This window comes from Rhinolophus hipposideros (genome assembly GCF_964194185.1).
Source record: "Rhinolophus hipposideros genome assembly, chromosome: 14".
NCBI lineage: Eukaryota > Metazoa > Chordata > Mammalia > Chiroptera > Rhinolophidae > Rhinolophus > Rhinolophus hipposideros.
In genome coordinates, this window is record NC_138060.1 from 9,586,783 (window position 1) to 9,613,078 (window position 26,296).

General features: G+C 38.9%; 1 protein-coding gene across 1 annotated transcript in view; it reads left to right on the forward strand.

The window, feature by feature from the left end:
- Positions 1–26,296, forward strand: part of ADAMTS9 (ADAM metallopeptidase with thrombospondin type 1 motif 9) — a gene marked incomplete at its 5' end in the record, with an annotated part of 160,709 nt that overhangs the window by 15,250 nt on the left and 119,163 nt on the right. Inside the window, 8 exons of the mRNA XM_081072616.1 lie at positions 13,134–13,423; positions 15,664–15,747; positions 15,848–15,963; positions 16,942–16,982; positions 17,091–17,196; positions 22,051–22,197; positions 23,481–23,622; positions 25,539–25,643. Of these exons, the coding sequence (XP_080928742.1) occupies positions 13,134–13,423; positions 15,664–15,747; positions 15,848–15,963; positions 16,942–16,982; positions 17,091–17,196; positions 22,051–22,197; positions 23,481–23,622; positions 25,539–25,643 (1,031 nt within the window). The remainder of the gene's footprint in view (positions 1–13,133; positions 13,424–15,663; positions 15,748–15,847; positions 15,964–16,941; positions 16,983–17,090; positions 17,197–22,050; positions 22,198–23,480; positions 23,623–25,538; positions 25,644–26,296) is intronic.

Below are 26,296 nucleotides of genomic sequence, written 5' to 3' on the forward strand. Positions count from 1 at the left end.
GCAAATACATACAGTTATGTAACCAACTCACAATGAAGATAGAGAATAATTCCTGGTGTCTTTTGTGGTCCACCCTCATTTTCTGTCTCTGCAATTTAGCCTTTTCCAGAATGTCATAGAAATAGAATCACTAAACATAGTTAGTGCATGTGAGGTTCATCTTACATTGCCTGTATCAGTAATTCATCTTTTTTTATTGTGAGCCGTGTTTCATTATATGGGAATACTACAGTTTGTTTATCCGTTATCCAGTGGAGGGACAAAGTTTTGACAGTTACAAATAAGGTCGTTATCAACATTTGCATACAGGTTTTTGGGTGAACATAAATTTTCATTTCATTTGGGTAAATACTTAGGAGTGAACTTGCTGGGTTATATGGTAAGAATATGCTTAACTTTCTAAGAAACCGCCCATCTATTTTTCAAAATGGCTGTACCATTTTGCAGTTCCACCCCCACAGGGTATAAAAGTTCCATTTCCACTGCATCCTCTCTAGCACTTGGTATTGCCAGTATTTTGTTTTTTAATTTTAACCATTCTGATATGTGTGTAATGGTATGTCATCACAGTTTTAATTTGCATTTCCCTAACGACCGAGCATCTCTTCATGTGCCTATTTGCCTTCTATGTATCTTCTTTGGTGAAGTGTCTGTTCAAACCTTTTGCCCATTAAAAAAACAAACAAACAAACAAACAAAAACAAAAAAAAACTAGGATGTTTTCTTATGATTGAAGTTTGAGAGTTCTGTATATATTCTGGATATAAACCCTTTGTCAGATATGAAGTTTGCAAATATTTCCCCAAGACTGTGGCTGTCTTTTTCATTGTCTTTATTTGAAGACATTTATGTCATACATGGCTTCCTTATTTTATTGTAAACATTTCACACACTGTAGATTTCATGCTGTCCCAGGACTACATTGCAGGAAACCATAGTGGAGAGGGCAGTATAGTTTGTCCAAGACACAGGTGAAGAGCAATAGACTAAGAAAGGCTTATTTAGGACTTGTCATTAAAAGCCATTGTCTATGCCAACAGAAAAGGCATGCTGTTGTTTTTATTTCTAATTGGTATCTACAAGCGCAGCTGTCAATTTTAAGCCAGTATACTTTATTATGGGAATGTGTTCTCCTGGTGCATGGGTGAAACACTTACAAAGGAAGTTTTGGATACCTAAGAATGCAACTATGTTCTTTTGCACTTAGTGCACACCAGAGAGAAAGAGTAAGCCAGTGAGAGAGCAGACATAGGAGAGTTAGTGGTGTGAGAATCAGCCCTGTATGAGCACATGTTCCTGAGGGGAGAGAAGTGGGAGACATGAGCCCATTATTTCCCAGAGTTCCTATTCTGTGCTTTGTGGGCAATGTAAGATAGGTTCTCCAAAGGCAATTTTGATAATGCACTTTTTTTTCTTTTAAGCCGGTTTCCAAATGCTCATATCTGATGCTGTTGTATTGTAACCAGTCAGATTAGAATAAAAGTGGTTTTCAGAAACTGTTATCTGTTTTAGCAGGTCCACAATAATAACTTCACAGTAAATATTGCAGATGTATACACTGTACCGCCCTTGGTGTTATCTAACATCAGCTACAGCCACTTACTTTGTGTTGGTCTCTCTCCATTGGTGGTATCCTGTCTCCTCTGACCCCCCACCCGCGACTCTTGGTTATTTCTTTTGTAGCCTCTCTAAGAGGGACAGTGAGACTCTGTTGGGTTTTGCCCTTTGGAATCTTAGGACTTCATTTTTCAGCATTATTCACTTTTATCTTTTAAAATTTAAGAACTCATAGATTTTTAATATAGGAGGGGATTTTAGAGAGAACTTCCAGTTATTCTCTTCATGGATAAGAAGATCAAGGCTTAGAATTTTGAAGAGATTCATAATCTTGGAGCTAGAAAAAATGGAAAAATGGTCCCTGAACACTCGCCTCTTACTTCCCAATCCTATGTTCTTTCAAGGCTGCAAATCTAGGAGAAGTTGTCTGTGAAAAGTGCCTAGAAAGATGATATTCAAAAGTGCGACCCAAATGAGGTTTTGGGAATGGCACTGGATTTAAGCAATGAATAAACAAGTGAGAGGTGAGAGCATTTAAGTTATCTCACAGCTATGCAGAAAGATATTAGGCTTTTAGTTCATTTAATAGTTAAGTTGTCACAGCAAGAGCTAAGTATCTGAGCTGAGCCAGAGTGCTACCGGAAGGTGGTCTGTGGTTGGGAGGGTTCCTGGTGAGGTCACCTGCAATCATTCGTTGCTGTAGTCATGGAACGTGGACATCAGGACGAGAAGGGGTTTGTAGTGCACACTGTGCAGCATAAACTCGTCCTCGGTGCTGTGTAAACTGGGAAACTTGTGTATCAGAAGAATGTGGGAGATACACTCTCCAGGAGTTGCTTAGAAGCCTTTTTAAAGAGTTCCTGCCCATCTGCTCTTTAATCTCTGATATGGGAGTGATACCTAGACCCACCACAGGCAACGTTCAGCCTTAGGGCCACCCAGGAGCTGCAACAAATGTCAGATAGCAGGAAGCCCTGGAGCCCCTTCATTCCAGCAGCCTTAAAAGGGTATTCACTTTCAGGAATGAGTCCCTACAGCCAGCACTCCTGGAGTACTCCTATGCCTCAGGCCCTGTTTTAGTACTTTCTGTGGATTAGGGAGGAACCATTATTATCCCCATTTCATAGATGAGGAAACTGAGGCACAGAGGGTTTAAGTGACTTACCCAAGGTCACAGAAATTGAATATGGAGCAGTCGGGATTTGAACACTGGTCTCTGTGACTCCCAAGCCCAAACTCTTAGTACGTAGCATATCACACTGCCTCCAGCATTCACTCTGCAAACACCAATGCCTGGAATGCAGCTTCCTGTACAGTAGCCAGGACTCCCATGTGGCTCCTGAGTGCTTGAAAAGTGTTGAAATGATAATATTTTGGATATCTGGGGTAAATAGAGTGACTCTATTATTAAGATTAATTTCATCTGTTTCTTTTGATTTCTTTTTTAATGTGGCTACTAGAAATTTCTTAACTTCCGTGTGTGGCTCACATTTTGTTTTTACTGGAGAGAGCTGGCCGAGAAGATCCCAAGCCCATCGGTATGCTCTCCTCCATCTGTGTTTCACAAGGGGCCTGAGAGGGGCTGTGGAAAGCAGGCCACCGCTAGTGCAGGGTGGCTGTGGGCAGCTGGCACCCCACCAGCCAGGAAAGGCCAATGTCCCCTTACTGCTAAGAGAGGGAATGAGTCACCACCAACATTTCCTGAAGAGTATTTCTCAGGATATTAATAGCAAAACCGAACACTCTGTTAGTAAAATACAGGTCAGGGTATGTTTAGCGTTTTATACATCTTCCAATATATTCTTTAAATATTTTCTCAAGTTATTTCAAGTGTGCCTTAATTTCCTCATTAATATAATGAAAATAATAGCCCCTACCATATGTGGTTGCTATGAGGAATAATCATATTAATCCATATAAAGTACTTAGAAGAATACGTGACACAGAAGAAAGCACTCAACAAATGTTAGCCAGTATTAGTATAACAGTAGTCTTCATGACTGCATTTAGCTGAAATGAGCTGCTGGATGGTGAATGAGAAAGAATGCAGACAGTCTTTTGGGGGTAGAGCCCCCTCTTGCATACCTGAGTCAGCAAATTTAACTCCCCAGCTAGCTGGCGGCCACCCCCGCTTTGAAGACAGAGTGATGACCCTCAGACATGCCTCCCACCACCCACCATCCACCACAGCACCTTGAATTGCAACAAGCTTCTCAATTGTTTTCTTCCAACAGTATCTCTTTCCCTCCCTGAGAAGCCCATCAATATGCTCCTCTCCATCTCTGCTTCCAGGGAGGATTCGGTCCCCATCCTCTGCCCCATAAACTGGCCAGGACCCCAAAGTTTCCCAGTTACATGGTTAAACAAATATAAACTGGTTTCTTTGCTGCAAGACTTCTCGGAGCTCTTAAAATGCTAATGTGCCTGGAGAAAGTCCCAAATGTGAATGCCGGTCAAGTGTTTTTCCAAACCTATTTGATTTGTTTTTGGAAATATCTTCCGGGACTAATGTTCTGTAAACCACTCTCAGAGAAACTGTTCATAAAAGTTCTGGCTAGCCAGAAAGGGGACTTAGCAGTATCTCTTCCCCCACTGCCCTTTGCACCCGTTTCCTGTCAGTACTGAACTGGGAGCAGGGCCAGACAGGCGCAGGTCATTCCCCCGCCCTGCCCTAAACCTCAGAGGGATGGGTTTGGGGACACCATCTTAGGGAAGACCCAGGGATTCACTATTATCTTTAAAGCTAGCAAATGGAGGACCCTTAAAAAAATTAAATCTTGGTAAGTTTTCATTTTTACCCTTTAAAGCTTTATACGTAAAAGAACAGTTCCGCCACCTCAACTCCTTCCACACCTAGTTTCTGAAAACACATTGTTCTTTATTATTAGAACATTCATTGGTTTTATGGCTGTTTTTGTTTTTATGGTTTATCTTTTTTTGTGTGCTTGTTTACCCATCTTCCTCTGATCCCAGTAGACTGCTTCTCTTCGCCTACATAACCCCTGTGTGAAGGCTTCATTAAGTAACTCTCTGAACATACCCAGTGAGCACAGATCTTATATCTAACTGGAACCAAGACGTCAGGGAACTGCCATGGCCCCACTTTTTGTTCTGCTGTGGTTATCAGCCCTTGGAGCCAGCTCAGAGGTGGAAGTGTTTGCATTTGTTTACATCTAATTACAGCTCAGACTCCATCTTCTCGCTATCAATCTGCAAGTGTTTGTTACCAAATTGAAAGTTCTGTGGGAACAGGGACCCACTTTCATGCTTTAGTTCCTTCCCTCCCTCTCTCCCACCCTCTCCTTTCCTGTAGAAGAGTCTTTCTAACATAAAATTGTCTTGTTTGAGAAACTCCTGTCAACATACTAATTTATAAAGAGAGGATATTTTGCATACTACTTGTAAAACAATAACAACTAATAATTCTCATCTCTTGAAATATTTAATGGATCCTTTCCTGTGTCACACTCTGCTCTGGGGAGAGAGGAGGTTTATGTGCTATCTTTTCATCCTCACAGTTAGCCTTTGAGGAATGTGCTGTTATTGTGCTCATTTTACAAATGAGGAAACCGAGGCGCAGAGGCAGAAGGGGCAGCTAGATTAGTGCTAAGGCAGGAACATGCACCAGGGCTGGGCTGGCTGCAGAATCCGAGCGCGAAAGCACTCATGTTTCCTGTCCAGCTTCCTCCTGGCTGTGAAGCCCAGCTGGAGCAGAGAGGGACTTGCTGAAAGCCTCGCTCTCCAGTCCTCCCTTTGGTCCTGTGCTGTGATTCCCTGCCCACTCAGACCACGAGGTCACCAGGTGGCTCAGTGCCTTAAGGAAGTTCAGTTAAATTTTGATAAACCTTATGAAAATAGGGAGCAATAATTAACTTCCCAGCTGTTAATGTTAACATTCGAATCTTTTTTGCCCAACCCCAGTTGGTGGGAAACACTCAATGAGTAACTATTGAATAAGCAAGGCCTGGGTGTGACTTTCTAAAATAATTCCAGTTCTTTAGTACTATAATATGTACTTTATTGCATGGCAATGTGAAATGAAGCTCATTTAAAACATTTTTACCCATAAATAAGCAAATATCAAAGTTTTGGGCTGAGAGATTTTTAACCAATGATGCCATCTTAAATTTTTATAATAGTTTTTTTAAGGATTGCCCCAAGTTTTATTCTTGTTTTGTTGTTGTTCGTTTTGTTCAACTTACCTAGCCCAGGGCTTTTCACAAAATAGGTGCCCAATAAGACATTTTTAAAGTTAATTTACAAGGAATTCTCCACATAATTTCTCATTTAATTTTCAAAACAGCGTTAAGATGGAAGCAGGTATTTATGTGCCCATTTAACAGGTCAGGAAACTAGGGCCCAGAAAAGAGACTTAGAAAAGATCATTCTAGGTGGCTCAGGCGGTTAGAGCTCGTGCTCCTAACTCCGAAGGCTGCCAGTTCGATTCCCACATGGGCCAGTGGGCTCTCAACCACGAGGTTGCCAGTTCGACTCCTGCAAGGGATGGTGGGCTGAGCCCCCTGCAACTAGCAACGGCAACAGCAACTGGACCTGGAGCTGAGCTGCGCCCTCCACAACTAAGATTGAAAGGACAACTTGACTTGGAAAAAAGGCCTGGAAGTACACACTGTTCCTCAATAAAGTCCTGTTCCCCTTCCCTGATAAAATCTTTAAAAAAAAAAAAAAAAAAAAAAAGGAAGGAAATAACTGGTATGTTGTAAAAAAAAAAAAAAAAAAAAATCATTCCAGGACATAAACAGCTTATAATTTTGAAATTGTTATTGTAAGCCAGAAACTAGTCTTTCATAGTCCCTCTCCCTTAACTGTTCCTGGTATGCCTCGCTTACATTATGACTTTATGACTGGTAAAAATAGAAAAAATTACAGTATTTATTGGGTCCTTCCAATGTGCTAGGCACTTTACAGGCATGGTCTTCGATTGTTCCTCACAGCGACTCTGTGAAATGGGTACTGTTCTTACTCAGCTTTACAAGTGGGAGAAAGGACGGTGAGCGAGTCTCTTACTTGCCCAAGGTCAAACGGAACCTGAAACTTGCTCCCTTTAGAGCACTTGATCTTGTGGCCGTAAGCATCACAGCTTCCCCTTCATAGTCATCCAGGCCAGAACAGTTGTAAAAGTCAACATTAACTCACGTTCTTGGAAGAAGATTTTACAACTGCAGTGAGGATGACTTGGCATTAGGAAGCACACAAACGCCAGGTAGAGCTTTTTAACGTGTCTAAATTTTGTTTACATGCACGTGAGGGTTCAAATTGCAAAATATTACACTTTTTTCTGAATGCAAATATGTATTTGATTCTTAGCAGTATCATATGCTATTTTTTTATTGTCTCATTTTTTAGGGCAGTTTTTGGTTTACAGCAAAATTGAGAGGAAGGTACAAAGATTTCCTATATGTCCCCTGTCCCCACACATGCACAGCCTCCCCCACGGTCAGCATCCTTCACCAGAGTGATGCATGTGTTACAACTGATAAATGTACACTGGCGCATGATGGTCGCCCAAAGTCCTGATTTACGTTATGGTTCCCTCTTGATGTTGTATATTCTGTGGGCTCGGACAAATGCCTAATGACGTATCCCTCGGTATAGTATCGTACAGAGTATTCTCAGCGCCCTAAGAATCCTCTGAATGCTCTGCCTTCATACCCCTCCCTAGCCCCAATCCCTGTCAACCACTGACATTTTACTGTCTCCATAGTTTTGCCTTTTCCAGAATGTCCTATAGTTGGAATCACATAGTATGTAGCCTTTCCTGATTGGCTTCTTTCACTTAGGCATATGCATTTAAAATTCCTCCAAACCTCTTTGCGGCTTGATAGCTCATTTATTTTCAGCGCTGAATAATATTCCATTGTCTGGATGTATCACAGTTGACTTATAAATTCTCCTACTGAAGCACATGCTGGTTGCTTCCAACTATTAGCAATTATGAATAAAGCTGCCATAAATATCCATGTGCAAGTTTTTGAGTGGACATGAACTTTCAGCTTGTTTGAGTAAATACCAAGGAACTCGTTTGCCAGATCTTACATTAAGAATATGTTTAGTTTTGTAAGAATCATCCACCCGTCTTCCAAAGTGGCTGCACCGCTTTGTATCCCCACCAGCAATGTGTGAGTGTTACTGTCTCTCGACATCCTTGCATGCATTTGTTGGTGTTAGTGTTCTGGATTTTGGCCAGTACATCGCTGTGGTTTTAATTTGTATTTCCTTGGTGATATATAACGTGGAGCATATTTTTATATGCTTATTTGCCATCTATATATCTTCTTTGGTTCAACTTGCTATTCTAAGATTTGAACTAGGCCAGGTTGCTCATAAGCTGTTTAGTTAAGTAAGCATGATTAGTTATTGAGAAATTCTTAAAAGAACCATAAAAAATGATTTTCTATTTCTGAGGGTCACATTTGAACTTCAAGAAAAGGCATGAAAATGGTGCAGCCACTTTGGAAAACAATGTGGCAGTTCCTCAAAATGTTAAACATAGAGTTACCATGTGACCCAGGAGTTCTACTCCTAGATTCTACCCACGAGAAATGTAAAATGGCCACACAAACACACACACACATATTCATGAAAGAATTATTCAATTGAGTGGTTAGACCCAAATGCCCACCAATTGATGAGTGGATAAACAAAATGATATAGCAATACAGAGGAATATTAATTTGGCAGTAGAAAGTAATGGAATACTGACACATACTATACAACATGGATGAACCTTGAAAATATGCTAAGGGAGAGAAGCTAGACACAAAAAGCCACATATTGTATAACTCCAGTTGTATGAAATGCCAGAATAGGCAAATCTATAGGGACAAAACATAGTTTAGTGATTGCCAGATGCTGGAGGGAGCTAGGGAATGGGGAGTGACTGCTAATGGGTACAGGATTCTTTTGGGGCAATGAAAATACCCTAAAATTAAATAATGGTGATGATTTCACAACTCTGTGAATACACTAAAAACCACTGAATTGTGTACTTTGAAAGTGTGAATTTTATGATATGTAAATTATATTGCAGTGAAAAAATAATAATAAATGTGTGGGAGAAAAAAATCAAAAGAAATATGTAGACTCTTTGTCCTGTACTTTCCACAAGAATGAAATTTCATTATGTAGCCCATGCTAACAAAACTGTTAGTAAAGTGGCATTACAAATTTGAACGTGAGCCTCCATTCCATTAGGCTAACAGGTCATTAAAGAGAACTGTGGATGACTTTCTTTTTATCCTAATAGTGTGTGTCACTTGGTAAAAATAACTCTGTTATTAACAATTTCTGTTCAAAGGCAAGAGAGTTGAGTAGGTTATACATGTTATAATGTCTGTTTTTTCGATTCTGAGTAAAAATGTTCATGTGTTTGTAGTCATAGTGAATACTTGAATCCTTAAAGCTCATACTATTTTTAAGATTTTTAACATTTTCAATTACAGTTGACATTCGATATTGTTTTATATTAGTTTCAGGTGTCTACCATAGTAGTTAGACACTTATATAATTTATGAAATGATCCCCCCGAATAGCTTAGTACCCACCAGGCACCATACATAGTTATTACAATATTATTAACTATATTCCCTATGCTGTACTTTATATCCCATTGACTATTGCATAACAACCGATTTGTACTTCTTAATCCCGTCACCTTTTTCACCCTGTCCGCCAACCCCCCTCCCATTTGGCAGCCATCAATTTGTTCTCTGTATCTATGAATCTGTTTCTGTTTTGCTTGTTCATTTATTTTGTTCTTTAGATTCCACATATAAGTGAAATCATATGGTATTTGTCTTTTCTGTTTGATTTATTTTACTTAGCATAATACCCTGTAGGTCCATCCATGCTGTTGCAGATGGCAAGATTTTATTCTTTTTTATGGCCAAGTAATATTCTATTGTATAAATGTACCACATCTTCTTTATCCAGTCATCTTTTAATGGGCAGTTGGATTGCTGCCATATCTTAGCTATTGTAAATAGTGCTGCAAAGAACATAGGGATTGCATAGATCTTTTTGAATTAGTGTTTTGGATTTCTTCAGGTGCATATCCAGAAGTAGAATCGCTGGATCATGAGATAGTTCTCTTTTTAATTTTTTGAGGAACCTCTAAACTGTTTTCCATAGTGGCTGCACCAATTTGCAATCCCATCAACAGTGCATGAGGGTTCCCTTTCCTCCACATCCTCGCCATCATTTGTTGTTTGTTGATTTATTGGTGATAGCCTTTGTGACATATATGAAGTGATATCTCATTTTAATTTGCATTTCTCTGATGATTAGTGACATTGAGCATCTTTTCATAGGTTTATTGGCCATCTGTATGTCTTCTTTGGAAAATGTCTATTCAGTTCCTCTGCCCATTTTTTTTTTTTTAATTTATTAGCTTCAGGTGTACAAGACAAGGTAATACTTAGACGTTCATCATTTATATCCCTCACACTGTGAACTCCCCTCCCCCATCCACTATCCCTCTGACCTCGCACCGAGCCATCACATTATATATATAAAATTATAGTTGGCATTCATTAATGTTTAGCTTCTAGTGTACAATGCCATGATCAGGCATCCACAGTATCCCTGAGGTGGTCTCCCAAATAGGACGCATGTCCATCGGATACCCAACAAAATCTTTACAACATTATTGAATATGTTCCCCAAATTAATTTTCAAAAACCCTGAGGCCATCTTGTGGTTACCAGCTGCTTCCTAATCCCTTCACCTTTCCCCTTATCCCCAGCCCCCCCTCGCCCATCTAACAACTCTCGGTTTTTTCCTTTTTGTCCCCAAAACTGTTTCTGATTAGTTCATTCACTTATTCTTTTCTTTAGATTCTGCATATAAGTGAGATTATATGGTATTTGTCTTTCTCCCTCTGACTTATTTCACTTAACATAATGTTCTCTAGATCCATCCATGTTGTTGCAAATGATAAGATTTCTTTCTTCTTTATGGCTGCGTAATACTCCATTGTATAAATGTACCACAGCTTCTTAATCCAGTCATCTACCGATGGGCATTTTGGTTGTTTTCTTATCTTGGCTATTGTGTAAAGTGCTGCAATAAACATAGGAGTGCATACAGATTTTTGAATTGGAGTTTTGGATTTCTCCGGGTAGATGCCTAGGAGTGGAATTACTGGATCAAAGGGTAGTTCCATCTTCAGATTCCTGAGATACCTCCATACTGTTTTCCATAGTGGCTGCACCAATCTGCAATCCCACCAACAGTGCACTAGCGTTCCCTTTTCTCCACATCCGCGCCAGCACTTGTTGTTTGTTGATTTATTGATGATAGCCATTTTGACTACCTCTGCCCATTTTTTAACTGGATAGTGTTTTTGGTGTTGAGTTGCATGAGTTTTTTATACATTTTGAATATTAACCCTTTATCAGATGTATCATTGGTGAATATCTTCTCCCATTCAGTAGGTTGGCTTTTTGTTTTATTTTTGAAACTCATACTATTTTTAATGCTAAATACAAAATTACTTGCTAAAATGATTAAAGTGGTAGAAATTAGTTGGGCTAATTAGGTCAATAAATATGATTCGAACCCATTAGGATAAAAGGTCAGAAGGTAAAAGACAGAGAAGTATTATATATTAGATGTTTTCAATTCTAAAGAAGTAATTTTATTCCTGCATTTTCATGTCACATAAAGTATACTGAATTATTTATTGGAGGCACAGGTTACTTGTTAATGAAATGTCTTCCAGGTGTGTTAGAATTTATATGGGTTATTCTCTATTAGAAATTGCAGCCTTTTTGTTATTAAAGCCTTAATTCTTTTCAATTTTTTAATTTAAATAAGTGTTCCTTATTATCAGTTAGTGCCTCAATTCATCCTTTGGTTTTCCTACGCCCAAGTTTCTTCTGATGATTCTCTAAGACTACGTTTTTTTCCTCCCTTAGTGGTCAAAGAGAGTGAATTCTATAGTGTTTCTTAAATGTTTTTCTCAGGGCAGGTATACTTTTCTCTAAATAAATCCTATAAATCAAAATATTTATAGAAGACATTAAGTAAGGATTATTTACTTTTCACAAACTAAGTGACACATATTCTTTTTATAACAGTTTTATTGAGATATAATTCTCATACCTTACTGTACAGCCATTTAAAATGTCCAATTCAATGGCTTTTAGTGTATTCACAGATACATGAAACCATCATCAGAGTCAATTTTAGAACATTTTTTTATCACTTGAAAAAGAAACCTTGTACCCTTTAGCTATCAACCCCCATGGCACCACCTCACCTCCAGCCCTAAGCAAAAATCTTTCTGTCTCTGAATCTCTCATTTATGTGGGGAAGGGGGAGAGGGGTGGTATCTCAGAGTCTCTCATGTATTTGAGGTTCCCATACGTACGTATGTAATTGAATTTGGCTATTTTCTCCTGTTAGCCTGTCTCATGTCGATTTAATTATTAAACCAGCCATAAGAACCTAGAAGAATAGGAGTTTCTTCCTCCCCCACATGTTAAAGTTTTAAAGCACATTTATGAACGGATAGGCAAGATAACTGATTAAATTATGTTCTTACTTAAAGCGGATTTTGGCAGGCATTTTTGTGCTTATTCTGTTTATTGTGTGATTGATGGCTTTAAAGTTGGATACTCTCACTAGCAATATAAGCTTCAAGCCAAGTTTGAGACTAGTGCTTCTCAAAACATTAACATAAATATGAATCACCTGGCAATCTTGTTAAAATGTAGATGCTGATTCATCAGGTCTGGAGTGGGGCCAGAGAGTCTGCATTTCTAAATTTCCAAGGGTTGCCAGTGCTACTGGTCCAAGGACCACACTTGGAACGGCAAGATTGTGTAGAACCCCAGAGGGCTAGGCAGGAGTTGGAAGGGAGTGGAGCTAATCTGCATTATACATCATAGTCCCAACTGCCTGTTTACACTCTGAGTTTAATCCACTTCCTTAGCTGAGCCCTGAAATAAGTTAATTTTAAAAATTCAGAGGCATTGAATAGCAGTGATTCTATTCTTATAGATCATTTTGCATATTCTAACGATCAAATACGTAATAGAGTAATACTATGTCTAACTTGTCGTGCACTTTCTCTAGTTCCTGTGTATTGTCTAATTAGCCTATCCACCTCTCAGACTTCTTTTTATTGTATCTCATTGAATATCAGAAGTGGTGTATATGAAACATCTGCATTTCCATTTTCTGGATCTCTGTAGCTACTTTTGGCCCTTACTGTATCCATGGCAAAGAATAATGAATGGAAACTGCTGAAATCCCAGCAAGACTTTTGTTACCAAGTGAAATGAGTCACTTGCATTTGTTGCCCTTAAAAACAAGTCTGATTTTCTAATACCTTAAGTGAGCATTTACGGAAACTTTCAGGGCAGCTAATTTCAAGTCCTTAGTCATTTAGTTAAATGCAGATTGTGGTTCACATGTAGAATCCACAGTGTGTAGAACTTGATTTTGTATGTAATTTGACTACAGAGGCATCATTGTAAAATGTGTCAAATTCAATTCTTAATATGAAATAGATGTGACTTGACATGTAATCCATGCCATCTGATTTATTACAGAACACAAAAATAGTCACAATAAAGACAAGAGGAAAATGAGAACAATGAAATGGGGGAAAAGGAATAGCCTGGCTGATGATGTGGCAGTCTTAAAAAGCAGCCTAGCGACAAAGACGCTTTCCGCCTATGGTAACAAGACGGACAGCACAAGAGAAAAGAGGACCCACAGAAGAACAAAACGTTTTTTATCCTATCCACGGTTTGTAGAAGTGATGGTGGTGGCAGACAAAAAAATGGTTTTATACCATGGAGCAAACCTTCAACACTATATTTTAACTTTAATGTCAATTGTAAGTACATTAAAAAGAAGATGATTAATGAGGTCCCTAAATGTGCCATTGGGGAATGGGTTTCCAGGCAGTGCTTTGGTAGATCATTCAGGGCTGGCATGTCAATGACTCAGGCAAGTGACTGAAGAGAATGTAAGATTATACATTGGTTGCCTTTTTATGGTGGCAGTAATGGTTATCAATATTGAGTGTTTATTCTGTCTTAGACAATGTGCTTCTTACTGAAAAGGCATCATTTCTAAGCCTCCTGGCAACTCTGCGAGGTATGATTATCACCCCCATTTTATAGATAAGAAAACTGAGCCTCAAAGGAGTTAGGTCACTTGTCATGTAAAGTAGTAAATGGCTTAGAAACTACATGTGACCTTTAGCATGTCCAGTTCCCAAAACCAGTGTTCTTTGTCTGACACATAAGCTTGCAGAGTGAAGGATGGGTCTCCAATAAGGTTTGGATGCTGGTTGTGAGCCAGAGTCACTCATGGAGCTTTATAAAATGCAGCTGCCTACCTCTGTCCTCTTCTCCAGGATTCTAATTAGCCTTGGGGTGAGGCCTAGAAATCTCTATTTTTTTTCTATTCCCATTTTTGAATTGAAAAAACAATATATTTGCATAATGAAAAAAATCAAACGTAACAAAAGACAATTGATGAAAAATAAATGTCCTTTCCTACCAATCTCCCAGGCCCCTTCCCAGAGGCAACCACTATTAAAAGTTCCTTTGCATATGTTTCTAAGAAGCTCTGCCCAATAGAGATGTAACGTAAGCCACATATGTAATTTAAAATTTTCTACTAGCCACATGAAATAAAACAAATAGGTAAAATTAATTTTAATAATGTGTTTTATTTTATATCTAAATATTTCAAAACTTACTGAAATATTTAAATTTTTATATACTGTCTTCAAAATCTAGTATGTGTTTTATGCTCACAGCACATCTCAGTTTGGACGAGCCACATTTCAAGTGCTCAGTGACCTCATATGGCAAGTGGCTGCCATATTGGACAGTACAACTCTGGACATTTCTTAAGCATATATGTATGCATGTACAACTCTTTTTTCAAACAGAAATGGAGCATTGCCCTATACTGTTTTCCACATTGCTTTTCGCTTAAAATATTAGAGATTGTTCTCTATGGCAGCCCCTATGATCTTGCCCTTATTCATTTTAAACCTCAGCACAACATTCCCTTTAATGGATTGACTCTAATTTATTTGAACAGGAATCGACTTTTTATATATTCCACAAATGAGTATGAAAACCAATCATATTTGGAAACATTGCTTTAGAGTTTCTTCTTCCCTCTCCCTGGCCTGTGGTTCTCCTTGTCTTTCCCCACACAGTTGTGAACCAGTCCCCCATGCTCTCCACCCCAGCCCCAACCTGCCTCCCCTCCACCCACCCCTTAACCCGTTTTCCATGCTCAGTCCCATATTCCATATGCCCCAGCCCTCTCCTGTCCTGGAGCAAAGAAAGAAAAACCTAATCAGACCTTGCACAGACTGCTCCATTTTCACCCCTTAAATTCGGACCTGTCATAAGAATTTCAATTGCGAGCATGGATTTTGGGTCAAATTGATGTAGTTGAGAGTTCTGGCTCTGCTACTTACCACTGTATAGTCTTGGATGAGTTACTTAATTTCTCTGAGCCTTATTTTCCTCATTTCTTGAGCAGAGATTAGAATAATAACCTAGCCCAGAGTTTTGCTATAGAATTAAATGCAAACGTTTATGCAGTTTTCAGCAAATCTAGTCCACACTAAGCATTCAATGAATGTTAACTCTCATAATTAACAATCATAATAGGGAAAAAATAGGTTACCAGGTGATGGAGAACACATATGGGTGGTAAACATGAAGAACAGTGGAGCAGCAAGGGTATGGTCGATGTGAGATTCCCTAATTTGGCAATCTGGGATGAAAGAGCTTGACCAAAAATTAATATCCAGTATGTTGGCATAGAGAAATGTTGAGTTGCCATGCAATTTCCAAAGAAAACACTTTGAAATTTAAATTTGTTAGAATTTATTATTATTTGAAACTGCCATCTTTGAATTTTACAATAAATGTGTGTAAATGACTTTTAATACATGTGTGTTGAATGAATGAAAATTCAAAACTGAAAAATGAGTATGTTGCATGAAATGTAAAAAGAGGTGGAGTTTCCACGTAAGAAGTGAATTGCTAATTGCTTACACAGAGTTCACAATTAACTTTGAAAAATTTATCTCGGTTACAGGTAGCCTCTATCTATAAAGACCCAAGTATTGGAAATTTAATTAATATTGTTATTGTGAACTTAGTTGTGATTCATAATGAACAGGTAATAAAGTTTTTTTCTTCTTTCTTCTATCCCTATCTGAAATGGCATATCTAATTGGTATTGGTACAATGAACCAATCATAATTCTTTTCTATATTTAGGAAGGACCTTCCATATCTTTTAATGCCCAGACAACATTAAGAAACTTTTGCCAGTGGCAGCATTCAAAGAACTATCCAGGTGGAATCCATCATGATACTGCTGTTCTTGTAACAAGGTATCTGAATTCCTTCTTCAAATCTTTGTTTCCAGTCAAGTTGATGGGATGAGGTTGAGTATTGCTGGTAGCCAGCCCCCCCTACAAGGGTTTTCAACTTCAGCACTATTGACATTTTGGACCAGATAATTCTGTCGGGGGGGCTGTGCTATGCACTGCAGGACGTTTAGCAGCATTCTTGGTCTCCACCACCCACTACATGCCAGCAGTATCCCCCCTCTTAATTGCGACAACCAGCAATGTCTTCAGACAGCATAGGTTGCCAAGTGCCCTCTGTGGGGTGGGGGGAGGGGAGCACAGCATCACCCCTGGTTGAGAATCGCTAACCACTAGGTGCCAAGTAGGCAGTGGAAGAGTTAGGTGGGCCTGAAAGGAAATGCCCTTATAGCGGGGGCAGTTGCTCTTCAGATTGAGCAGGTTGTTAACAAGCAGGATGAGTCCAGTGTGGCCAACTGTTGTGATTTTGCAAAAAGTCAGATGTGTGGATTTTTGTTTTACATAAAACCTGCCAGTTTTTAAATGGTAGCTACTAGCTCAAAAATATTTAAAAAGCTGTGCCGGGCAACAAAGAGGTATGCTGCTTTAGTTGTACCTCTGTCACTCAGCCCAGATACGGTCACAAACACGCACTCTTCAACAGAAGTGAAAGGCCTTAAGAGCCTTCTCAGGAATGTTTGCTAAGAAACTAGAATCACTTCCTCCAAGGTATGAGGAAAACTCCTGGTCGGAGAGGTTTCTGCTTGCTCTGTGCCTACCCCCGAGGCAGAAGAAGACCTTTCGGTGTAGCTTTTTATCCTTAAATCAATGGTTCCCAAACTGTTTTTGAGTTGCAAAACCTGGGCCTTGTTAGTTTGCTTTTTGTAATCCCCTTTTTTAAAGTGGGTGCTGTTGTGAATTCCTAGAAGACTCTCAAGTGTTTACTTGTATTGACATTTCCTCTTCGGTGTCGTCAAGGCCCTAAGTCTGCTTTGCTTTCAGACAGGACATCTGCAGAGCTCATGACAAATGTGACACCTTAGGTGAGTCTGCCATGTGTGTCCTCTGTGCCTACAACACTTGACTGCATGTTTTTATTCCAGGCCACAATTGCTTTTGAAAGTAAATCCTTGTTCTTTTCCTTCTAATAGGTCTTGCCGAACTGGGAACCATTTGTGACCCGTACAGAAGCTGTTCTATTAGTGAAGATAGTGGGCTGAGCACGGCTTTTACAATTGCCCATGAACTAGGTCATGTGTATGTATCCTTTCCATATTTGCATTTAATTCAGAGTGACCCAAAGCTTTCGTTCCTGCGCAACCGTGAGCATTTACTTGACCGTACAGGGTGGATATACTTCCCGAGTCATAGGAGAGTTTGCAGGGTTGAAGAGATTTGAATCTAATTGGGAGAAATGACTTCGATTTCAGAAAGTTGAGTAAATACGGTACACCGTCTTTGGTCGTAGCACATGTGTATTTGGTTTCGATGCACAAGTTTTCTATGCCAAGTCTAATATTCTCCTTTCCTACTGGGAATCGGAGGAAGGGGTCCTTTCCAACCTGTCCACTGAAGCAGAGGGTATGGCAGCTAGAGCTTTTCTGATTTAAGCTCTTTGTCTAGGAGGGTCCCCCATCATTGCCCCGGCTCACAAGCTTTTCACAAATCCCGATCATTCCTGATTCTAGTTATACAAGTCTATAATTCAGACACTTAGCCTCTAGGAACGGAGATATCCCTCTTTCAGGGAAGAGAATGAATAAAGATAGAGCAAAGAAAGCATTTACTAATTTTGGTCATTCTGAAATTGGCTTTTCCTCTTTGTTCGTTAGAGACAAAGCATGGTTAGAACACACGGCAAAACAGTGTAAATTTGCTAGAAATTATTCTGATTTTTGATCTGTATTTTTTTCTTTCCAGAATGATTAGTTACTTGTACTATATCTTTCTGAAATAATTTTCTCAGAAGCTGTCACTCATATAATATAGTTATATAGCATTTTGCATGTCAGAGGTGAACTTTGTAAGTAAAATCGTATATTAAGCAAGCTCTCTCATTCACCAGTTTTTTAAGGTGCCTATAGTACAGTGCTCTGTGCTGCGCATAAAGCAAGATGCGTATATAGAGATCTCTCCAATTCACTTCAACACGTAACGAGTATATTTTAAAACTTGTACCTCTCAAGCATATTTTAAAAGCACACCCCTTTTCTTTTCTCCAAAGGAATATTGTCAGATGTCCAATATTTAGAGCACAAAAAAGGCTTGGCTTTCTGTGAAGCAGTTGTGTTGGTCCAGAGTCCTGTTTAGTCAGCTTCCTCTCAATCCTTTTGTTTCTGAAATGCTTTCATGAAACTCAAGGATTTCTTGGAACGTTGTTTGAAAGCTACTGATGCCACCAGTGTTTCCCAAAGCACCAAGAGCTTTAACACTCATTCTAAAAGAATGATCTGTGAAAAATAAAGAAGGAGTTTTGTAGTCAGGTGATTTTAAAACATGTTTTCTTAGTCTACCCTGCTTGGAGTCAGGAGGTTAGACGGTATAAAGGCTCTGACAAGTTCTGTATTAACCTGTTGTTTTGTCTAACTCAGTTTTCTCACACTTGTTTTAACAGAATATTTTAGGGATTTTTCTTTGTTTTGCATAAACTTTAGTAAATTCCTTTCAAACTTTAAATTAGAGAGTCGATTTGACCATAAAGAGTAGGGTAGCATTTCAACAGGGCAGCTATTCCAGTCCCAGGAAATGGAATAGGAAAGGTTACAGAGATAGGGACCTATTCAAAGGGCAGACGTTGGTGTGATTAACAGATTAATATTTCCCCCTAATTAATATATGGCTAAGAAAAGTACACTATTTAAAGAAGCTTAATTAATTTCCTATTAATTTTTTCCAACAAGAGCTTAGAAACTCTTTTTAGATAGCCAGTGTGTAAAGTTGACATTTTAAGGAAAGTGAGAATTTTGAGTAGCAAAAACAAAATATTTTCAACTATAGAGAAACCTCAATGCATAATTAACAAACATCACACACACACACACACACACACACCATGTGGTTGGAGCTTTCATTTATTTATAATTTATATTATCTCCCTTAATCTTTATTATCCCCATAGGTAGATATTATTGTTTCTCTGTGTTGAACTTAGCAATATTAAACTGTCCTAAGTCAGCAGCCAGTGCTGGGGTCCCAGCAAATGATGCTGGGGTACCAGCTCTAAGATAGAAATCAGCTGGGAGCCAGATACCCAAGTTTTGGACTGAATTTTTTTACATTCTCTTTGACGTGAGGAAAATGTATGCTGTTTCCCTACCTATAAGGTGCGGATAATACATGCATACCCCTTCTCAAGAGTATCAGGAAATGAAAAGTGAAATAATTGGTGAAAGGTATGAGTTGTTAAACAAAAAGTACATTCCTAACCAATTAATGAATTGTTTTTGTTTTGGTGCTTTTTCTCATATACCGTGTTTCCCCGAAAATAGGACCTAGCTGGACAATCAGCTCTAATGCGTCTTTTGCAGCAAAAATTAATCTAAGACCCGGTCTAATTTACCATAATATAAGAACAGGTCTAATTACTATAATACAATACACTACAATACAATATAATGTAATATAATATAATCAATGCCGGGTCTTATATTAATTTTTGCTCCAAAAGACGCATTAGAGCTGATTGTCTGGCTAGGTCTTATTTTCGGGGAAACAGGGTAGTTAGGTTTGCTCAGATATTTTAAGGAAAGTGAAAATCCACATATTTCCTAAGGCACCTTTTAAAAATTAAATGTTACAGTCATGGCTTTCTGATGATATAAAACCCAAGAGTTGTTGGAAAAAAGCAATTCATCTTGTATCTGTTGAGCATCTTTGGATGCTTTAGAAACAACTTCTACCTTCTTGTACCAACTTCATAGACACACAGAATCTAGGAGTTAGGACTAATTTGGCAGGTAATTGAGTCTACTGGATATGGAAATTTTTGCACAGTGTTCCAGAAAAAATCCTCCACAACTTGTCTAACAGGAGACATATATATGAAAGATACATATATTCCAAAACAAGAGGTTTTAGAATCAGACAGAAGTGGATTCCAAAACCAGCTCCCCCATCTTAGTAGCCTTGTGACCACAATCAAGTAAATGAACTGCCAATACTCAGTTTCCTTATCTGTAAACCATGGATAGTAACAGTACTCATTGGATCAAATGGGTAATTAAGTGAAATAAAGCATCTAACACATTTAACTTACTGCCTGGTGTGCTGTGAATGCTAAAAATGTTTGGTTATTATTGTTTAGCAAGCGCCTAATGAATATTTATTATTATTTAGCCCCTGCTATGAGCAAATGTGCCTGACATTGAAATGAAAAGAAGTTTTCTGTTTACATGATGAAATAAACCGGATTTTTGTCAAGTCATGGTGGAGGAAGAGAGTTTTGCATCACAGTGAAACAAACAATTAAACTAAGATTTGAATGTTTTGTTTGTGTTGGGTTTTTGGTATAGGTAGTGTACTGACTATACAACTGGAAACTAGAAACCTGGGCAATCATTCTTTTAGGAAAATGGATTCTGAAGCATTAAGAACTACTTTTAAGTTCTAATTTTTGCACTGCCCCAATTTTTAAAAGAAAATGAAAACCAAACACAAGAGAAATTAATGGAATCGACTTCACAGACTTTTATCCCAGCTTTTACTTTTATACAAAGTAAGGCTGCACACTTCTGTCTGACTCGCTTATTTTCATGTTTTAAGATGAACTAGTGGAGGAAATTCCTCCCTAAATGCCAAATTAATTATATGCATCCATTTTGTGATTGGGGAAAGTCATCCAGAGAGGACGGCCCCTCTCTGCCTGTTACCCAATGGATGATTACTTAAGCTGGGAATGGATATTTCTGGATTGAGAAATGCTTCCTCTCATTTTCCCCCCCACTTCCTCTGGCTAAGCCAAGAATGGCAAATATGTGTTAATGTTGCTGCTGAGTTCCCTCCCAGGCCCAAGAGAACTTTGGCACTCCGTCACAGTCTTCTCTGGGAGCCTGAGGGTGGGGGGACCTGGATTAGTTTAAGAATCCTTGTGTGCCCACATTTTCAGGAAGCCAGTACCAGTCACTTGGCATTGGCATGAAGCATGACTCTACTTGCCATCTTTGAGTTAAGCCAGTTGAATTGGCATGGGTCTGGTTTCCATGCTTTCAGCCTTTCTTAGTGGGTTTTATGGCGCATGAACTTTGCATACCTTTCCCATGATATACCTGCACGGTTATGTCATTTGTCAACGTGACCTGAAAACGAGGAGATGCCAAGACTCACAGTGAGCCTCTTATTAGGAAGCGTTTGGCTTCAAGTTTGACACTTGACTGACTCGATATTCACACCATTATCATAACCTGCTAAATCCGTGACTGTATAAATTGGCCTTTAACTGCTTATTAGGAATTCCAACTACTGTATTCTAGCACCAACTACAGCACGTTCAGAGCCTCTGCAATTGCAAAAAATACACTTCAACCAAATAATGGCCCAATCCACATCTTTTTTTATACATTAATGGTGCTTTGTATTAAATTGGGTGGAAATTTAGTTTTATTTATACTTCATCTTTAACTGTCTAATAGGTTTTGTTCTGCTCACCAGGTTCAGATTCTTGTCCACAATGTAGAAGTCAGTTAAACTTTTTTTCTTAGACAGGTGCATTCTTTTTTATTATTATTATTATTAATTAAAGTTTACTGGGATGACAGTTGTTAGTAAAGTTACATAGATTTCAGGTGTATAATTCTGTAATACATTATCTATAAATCCCATTGTGTGTTCACCACCCAGAGTCATTTCTCTTTCCATCACCATATATTATACCCCGTTTACCATCATCTATCACTCCCCTCCCCCCTTACTCTCTGGTAACCACTAAACTATTGTCCGTGTCTATGAGTTTTTGTTTCTTTATTTGTATGTCTTGCACCTTTGTTGTTTTCAGCTTTATACCCTACATATCAGTGAAATCACATGGTTCTCAACTTTTTCAGAGAGGCACATTCTTGAAAGCAATTCTAACAGCTTGGTTCGTTGACATTCTTACCCTTGTCTTGTTGGCCTTAGGTTTAATATGCCTCATGATGACAACAATAAGTGCAAAGAAGAAGGAGTAAAGAGTCCCCAGTACGTCATGGCTCCAACATTGAACTTCTACACCAACCCCTGGATGTGGTCAAAATGTAGTCGACGATACATCACTGAATTTTTAGAGTAAGGCTTGAACTTTCTTTTAGCACAAACTTCTGGTGTGTGGCCTCCACATAGTGAACTAATTGTGGGAAAGAAAATGTAGAGTCAAGCATTCCTTTTGAGTTGTTATTTTTGTTGACATTCCTTGGAGGAGGGGAAAAAAAATACTTTCTGACATCTGTGCCGTTCACATCCTTGCCAGAGTTTAGAAGATTACAGAGTGAGCTAAAGAGAAGGTTGGGATCTTAAAGAGAATATGTAAATGTTGCTTTATTTTTGGGGAAAGATAAGAAATCTGTTCAGGTCTTGGGGTAGGGACCATGAAAGTGATTATATGATGAAGGAAACCCACAAATATTTATGGGCTTTTAACTTAGTGATTTTGGCTTGGAAAGGAGTAGGGTAGTGAGGCCATCCCAAAGAAGATTATCTGAATGGATGAAAATTTCAGCAGCCCTCCATGTTTTTGAATTGAGAACATTTATTCTCTCTCTCTCTCTCTCTCTCTCTCTCTCTCTCTCTCTCTCTCTCTCTCTCTCTTTCTCTCTCTGTCTCTCTCCATCCCTCCCTCCTCTCTTTTCTTGTTTTGTTTTTTAAGCTCCCTGCCAGGCTGCTCAAAGATCCAATTACATTATACAATATCCCTGTGTCACAGATTTATTGCTTTTCTCTCCCAGAAGTACGAAAGGTTAAGTGATTGTCCTAAGGTCACTGGGTGTATATTTCTGCAACCACAGGGAAGAGGAGGCTTTATTAATCAGAACTCACTGGGTGTGAATTTTCCAGAAGAAATGTTTGTAGAAAAGTCAAAGAACTGGAGGGTTGCTGTTTTTCTCTTTAAACAGATGGTTTAAGGTGTTTCTTGGTATAGTTATTGATTCACTCACTCATCTGTTCAGCAAACATTTACTAAACATCTGTTGCTGTGGACAGAGCCCCAGGCTTAGATGAAAAGGACACTATCTTTGCCCCTAAGAAGCTTACAGTCTATTGGGGAAGTTAGTAAAAAAATAAATAAAAAGGATAATTGCCACAAAATGTGATAAATGCTTTAACAGATACATGTATCCTACTAGCTATATGTATGTATAACCAATCGGTCCATAACCAAACAAGTATACACCAAAAATATAACTTCAGCTTCTAGATTTAACCTTGGATAGAAGGAATAGAACAACTAGAAGAAAGGAACTATTCTCTCTACCATTCAGCTGGCAGGATGGGCTTTCACTTTCATCTGGAAGCACTGACAAGCCGCATCTCATCCACTGCTCTCACCATCTGTATTGCTTTGCTTTCCATAGCACTGGTTACGGGGAGTGTTTGCTTAACGAACCTGAATCCAGACCTTACCCATTGCCTGCCCAACAGCCAGGCCTCCTTTACAACGTGAATAAACAATGTGAATTGATTTTTGGACCCGGTTCTCAGGTGTGCCCATATATGGTAAGTGTTTGAGGGTTGTTTCTGCCTTCATCAATTGATTGGGACTTCTTTTAATTCATAGTTTTCCATTAGATTCTCACTCTTATAGAAACCACTGGTGGAAAAGTTGATAATGGACCGATGACGCTTAATGATAATAGTAATAATGATGATGGTGATAAACAGTAATAGTACTCAGGGTGGGATGGTTGGTGCTTTACCAGCACTTTCTCATTGCGTGTCATGACAGTTCAAAAGGGAGATGCCGTTATTGTTTGCATTGTACACGTGGGCTCAGAGAGGACAGCGTTCCATGCTGGTAATGGCAGAGCTCAGTTCTTTACACTCCTTGTCTCCTTTCATGCCCTTTGACCTGTCTGGGTAACCTTTATTATAGGGTCTCTTCTAGATTCCGTAAAGGTAATTCCTAACACAGACCTGTTTCCCTGTTTTAGTTTGTCAGGGCTATGTCCTGTGACCACCTGGGGCTTAAAGTCATCTCTGGTGGTGGCTCAACTGCTGGTGTGTGATATTCTGATGTATGTGTTGTGGACATTTGGACCGATGATATGATCCAGTGGTTATCAAGTTGCAGATGAGCAGAACTGTGCGTCTTTGAGGCGCCCCATTCTATCCCTTTGACTGTGTGTTTGTTTTGCTGGGAGAAACTTCAGAGGTAGCATAGTGAACTGGGAAGTACAATGATCTATGGAAATAATTAAAATTTTTGAGTAAAATTTATCCATGATTATATTAATTTCTGTTTTACTCATGATAGTAAACATTAGGAGTAATCCAAATGCCCAACAATAGAAAGGTTAGGGAAATTATGGTGTCTCCATTTAGTGGAATATTATACAACAATTGAAAATTGACTACACATGGGAACATGCTCCTGAAATACTTTTTAAGTCAAAATAACAGGATAAACAATTACTTTGTAGAGTATGTTCTCAACTCAAAATGGGGTGGGGGAACTACAGAAAAGGTGGGGTAGTTTGAGGCATTTTTCTACTTAAAAAAAATTATTAATACTTTCTGAATTTTCCTGTATGAGCAAGGTTTAGTTTAATAATCTGGAAAAAAAAAGTCTTTAAAAAGTATGCCCTGAAATAAAGCTAAATATATCAACTTGGGTAAATCTAAAATACAGTGGGGGGCGGGGGTTAGAAGCAAGTTGTAAGATATATCCGTATATCCTGAAATGCTGAATACTATTGTTCATTTAAAGTTGCAATGTTGGCTATTATTGGTAGATATTTATACATTTGTAGTAAATGCAATGGAAATGATGATCACTGCTCAGGACAGTGGTCACCTCTGGGGGAAGAGGAGGGGTTGGGAAGAGGATAAATGTATTGGGCTAGGCCTGTGAAGTTTCCTTTCTTTAGGTGGGTGGTGGGTAGAAGGGTATCCATTGTGTTAGCTTGTCCTTTGGGTATGCCTGAAGTATTTCCCAATATTCTGTCCCTTCTTTCCTCTGAAAACCCCTAAACACCCTAGAAAAGAGTCATCATATGATTGTGGTATTATATGGCCTACTTAAAGAAAACATCTCCAAGAAGAGCTCATTGCAAACTTAAGCTCCGATGACACAACCCCAGTGAGACAGAGAGCATGTTCCTTTGTCTCTGCTCCTGTGTGTCCTCACCTGTAACATGGGGTGGTCGTACTGAGGACCAGATGACACCATGGGTGTTTTGGATGCACAGCAGCTCCCCTTTCACACCACCCCAAGTCCTACCAGGCACAGTAGTGTGTCTTGGGCTGCTCTGTATATCCCTTAGAATATTTTACCATTTATCGTACCAAGAAATAAAATCCCTTTCTAATCTGTACCATATCATTGGCAAAACATGAACTGAAAGTAATGCTTGCCTTGTTTGATATCCTCTAATCACGTCGTCATTGACTTGTCATTTAACTGAAATGAACAGATGCAGTGTAGACGACTCTGGTGCAATAATGCGGATGGAGCACACAAGGGCTGCCGGACTCAGCACACGCCCTGGGCCGATGGGACCGAATGTGAGCCTGGAAAGGCAAGTAACGCCCCAACCCCTCCTTCTGAATTGGGGCAGATTGGGCAAGATTTTAGCTGGACACCCGTCACTGCTGTGAGAATGTGAGTCAGCGTAGTGTGCTTTAGCATGCATGATACTTTGTTGAGGCAAGAGGTTCGGCTTTACTATGGAAAATTGTGAAAACATAACATTATTATGAAATATTGATATGAGAGACATAGCTATCACTATTGCCTCTGTTTTAGGATATACTTCTCATGAAAACTCCAATTTGCTTTTCAATTTATGGGTACATTTCATGTGAGGTAGCGTTTTTTCCTTCTTTCTGTCTCTTTTGGGCATGGCAGTGAAAGTCCATTATTAAGTTCATGAAGCATCTTAAAATCAAAGAAATGCAGAAATACAGTAAACTTATTGTCTTCACTACTGGGATGCCAAGCTTTCACCAACTTGCCTTTCAGAAGTTGGGGTATATCCAAGTCCAAATATTCTGAGTTGGTTATCATGGTTCCCACTTATTTGTTAGTAACCAAGCAGAATCTATTTGCATGGTTTAATGATAACAATGTCCCATGTACCTAGGAGTATGATTAATGCAAACTTCTGTACCTGGTGTCCATTAAAAAGAAAAAAAAGGTATTATGCTAGTGATGTCGTCATCATCATCATCA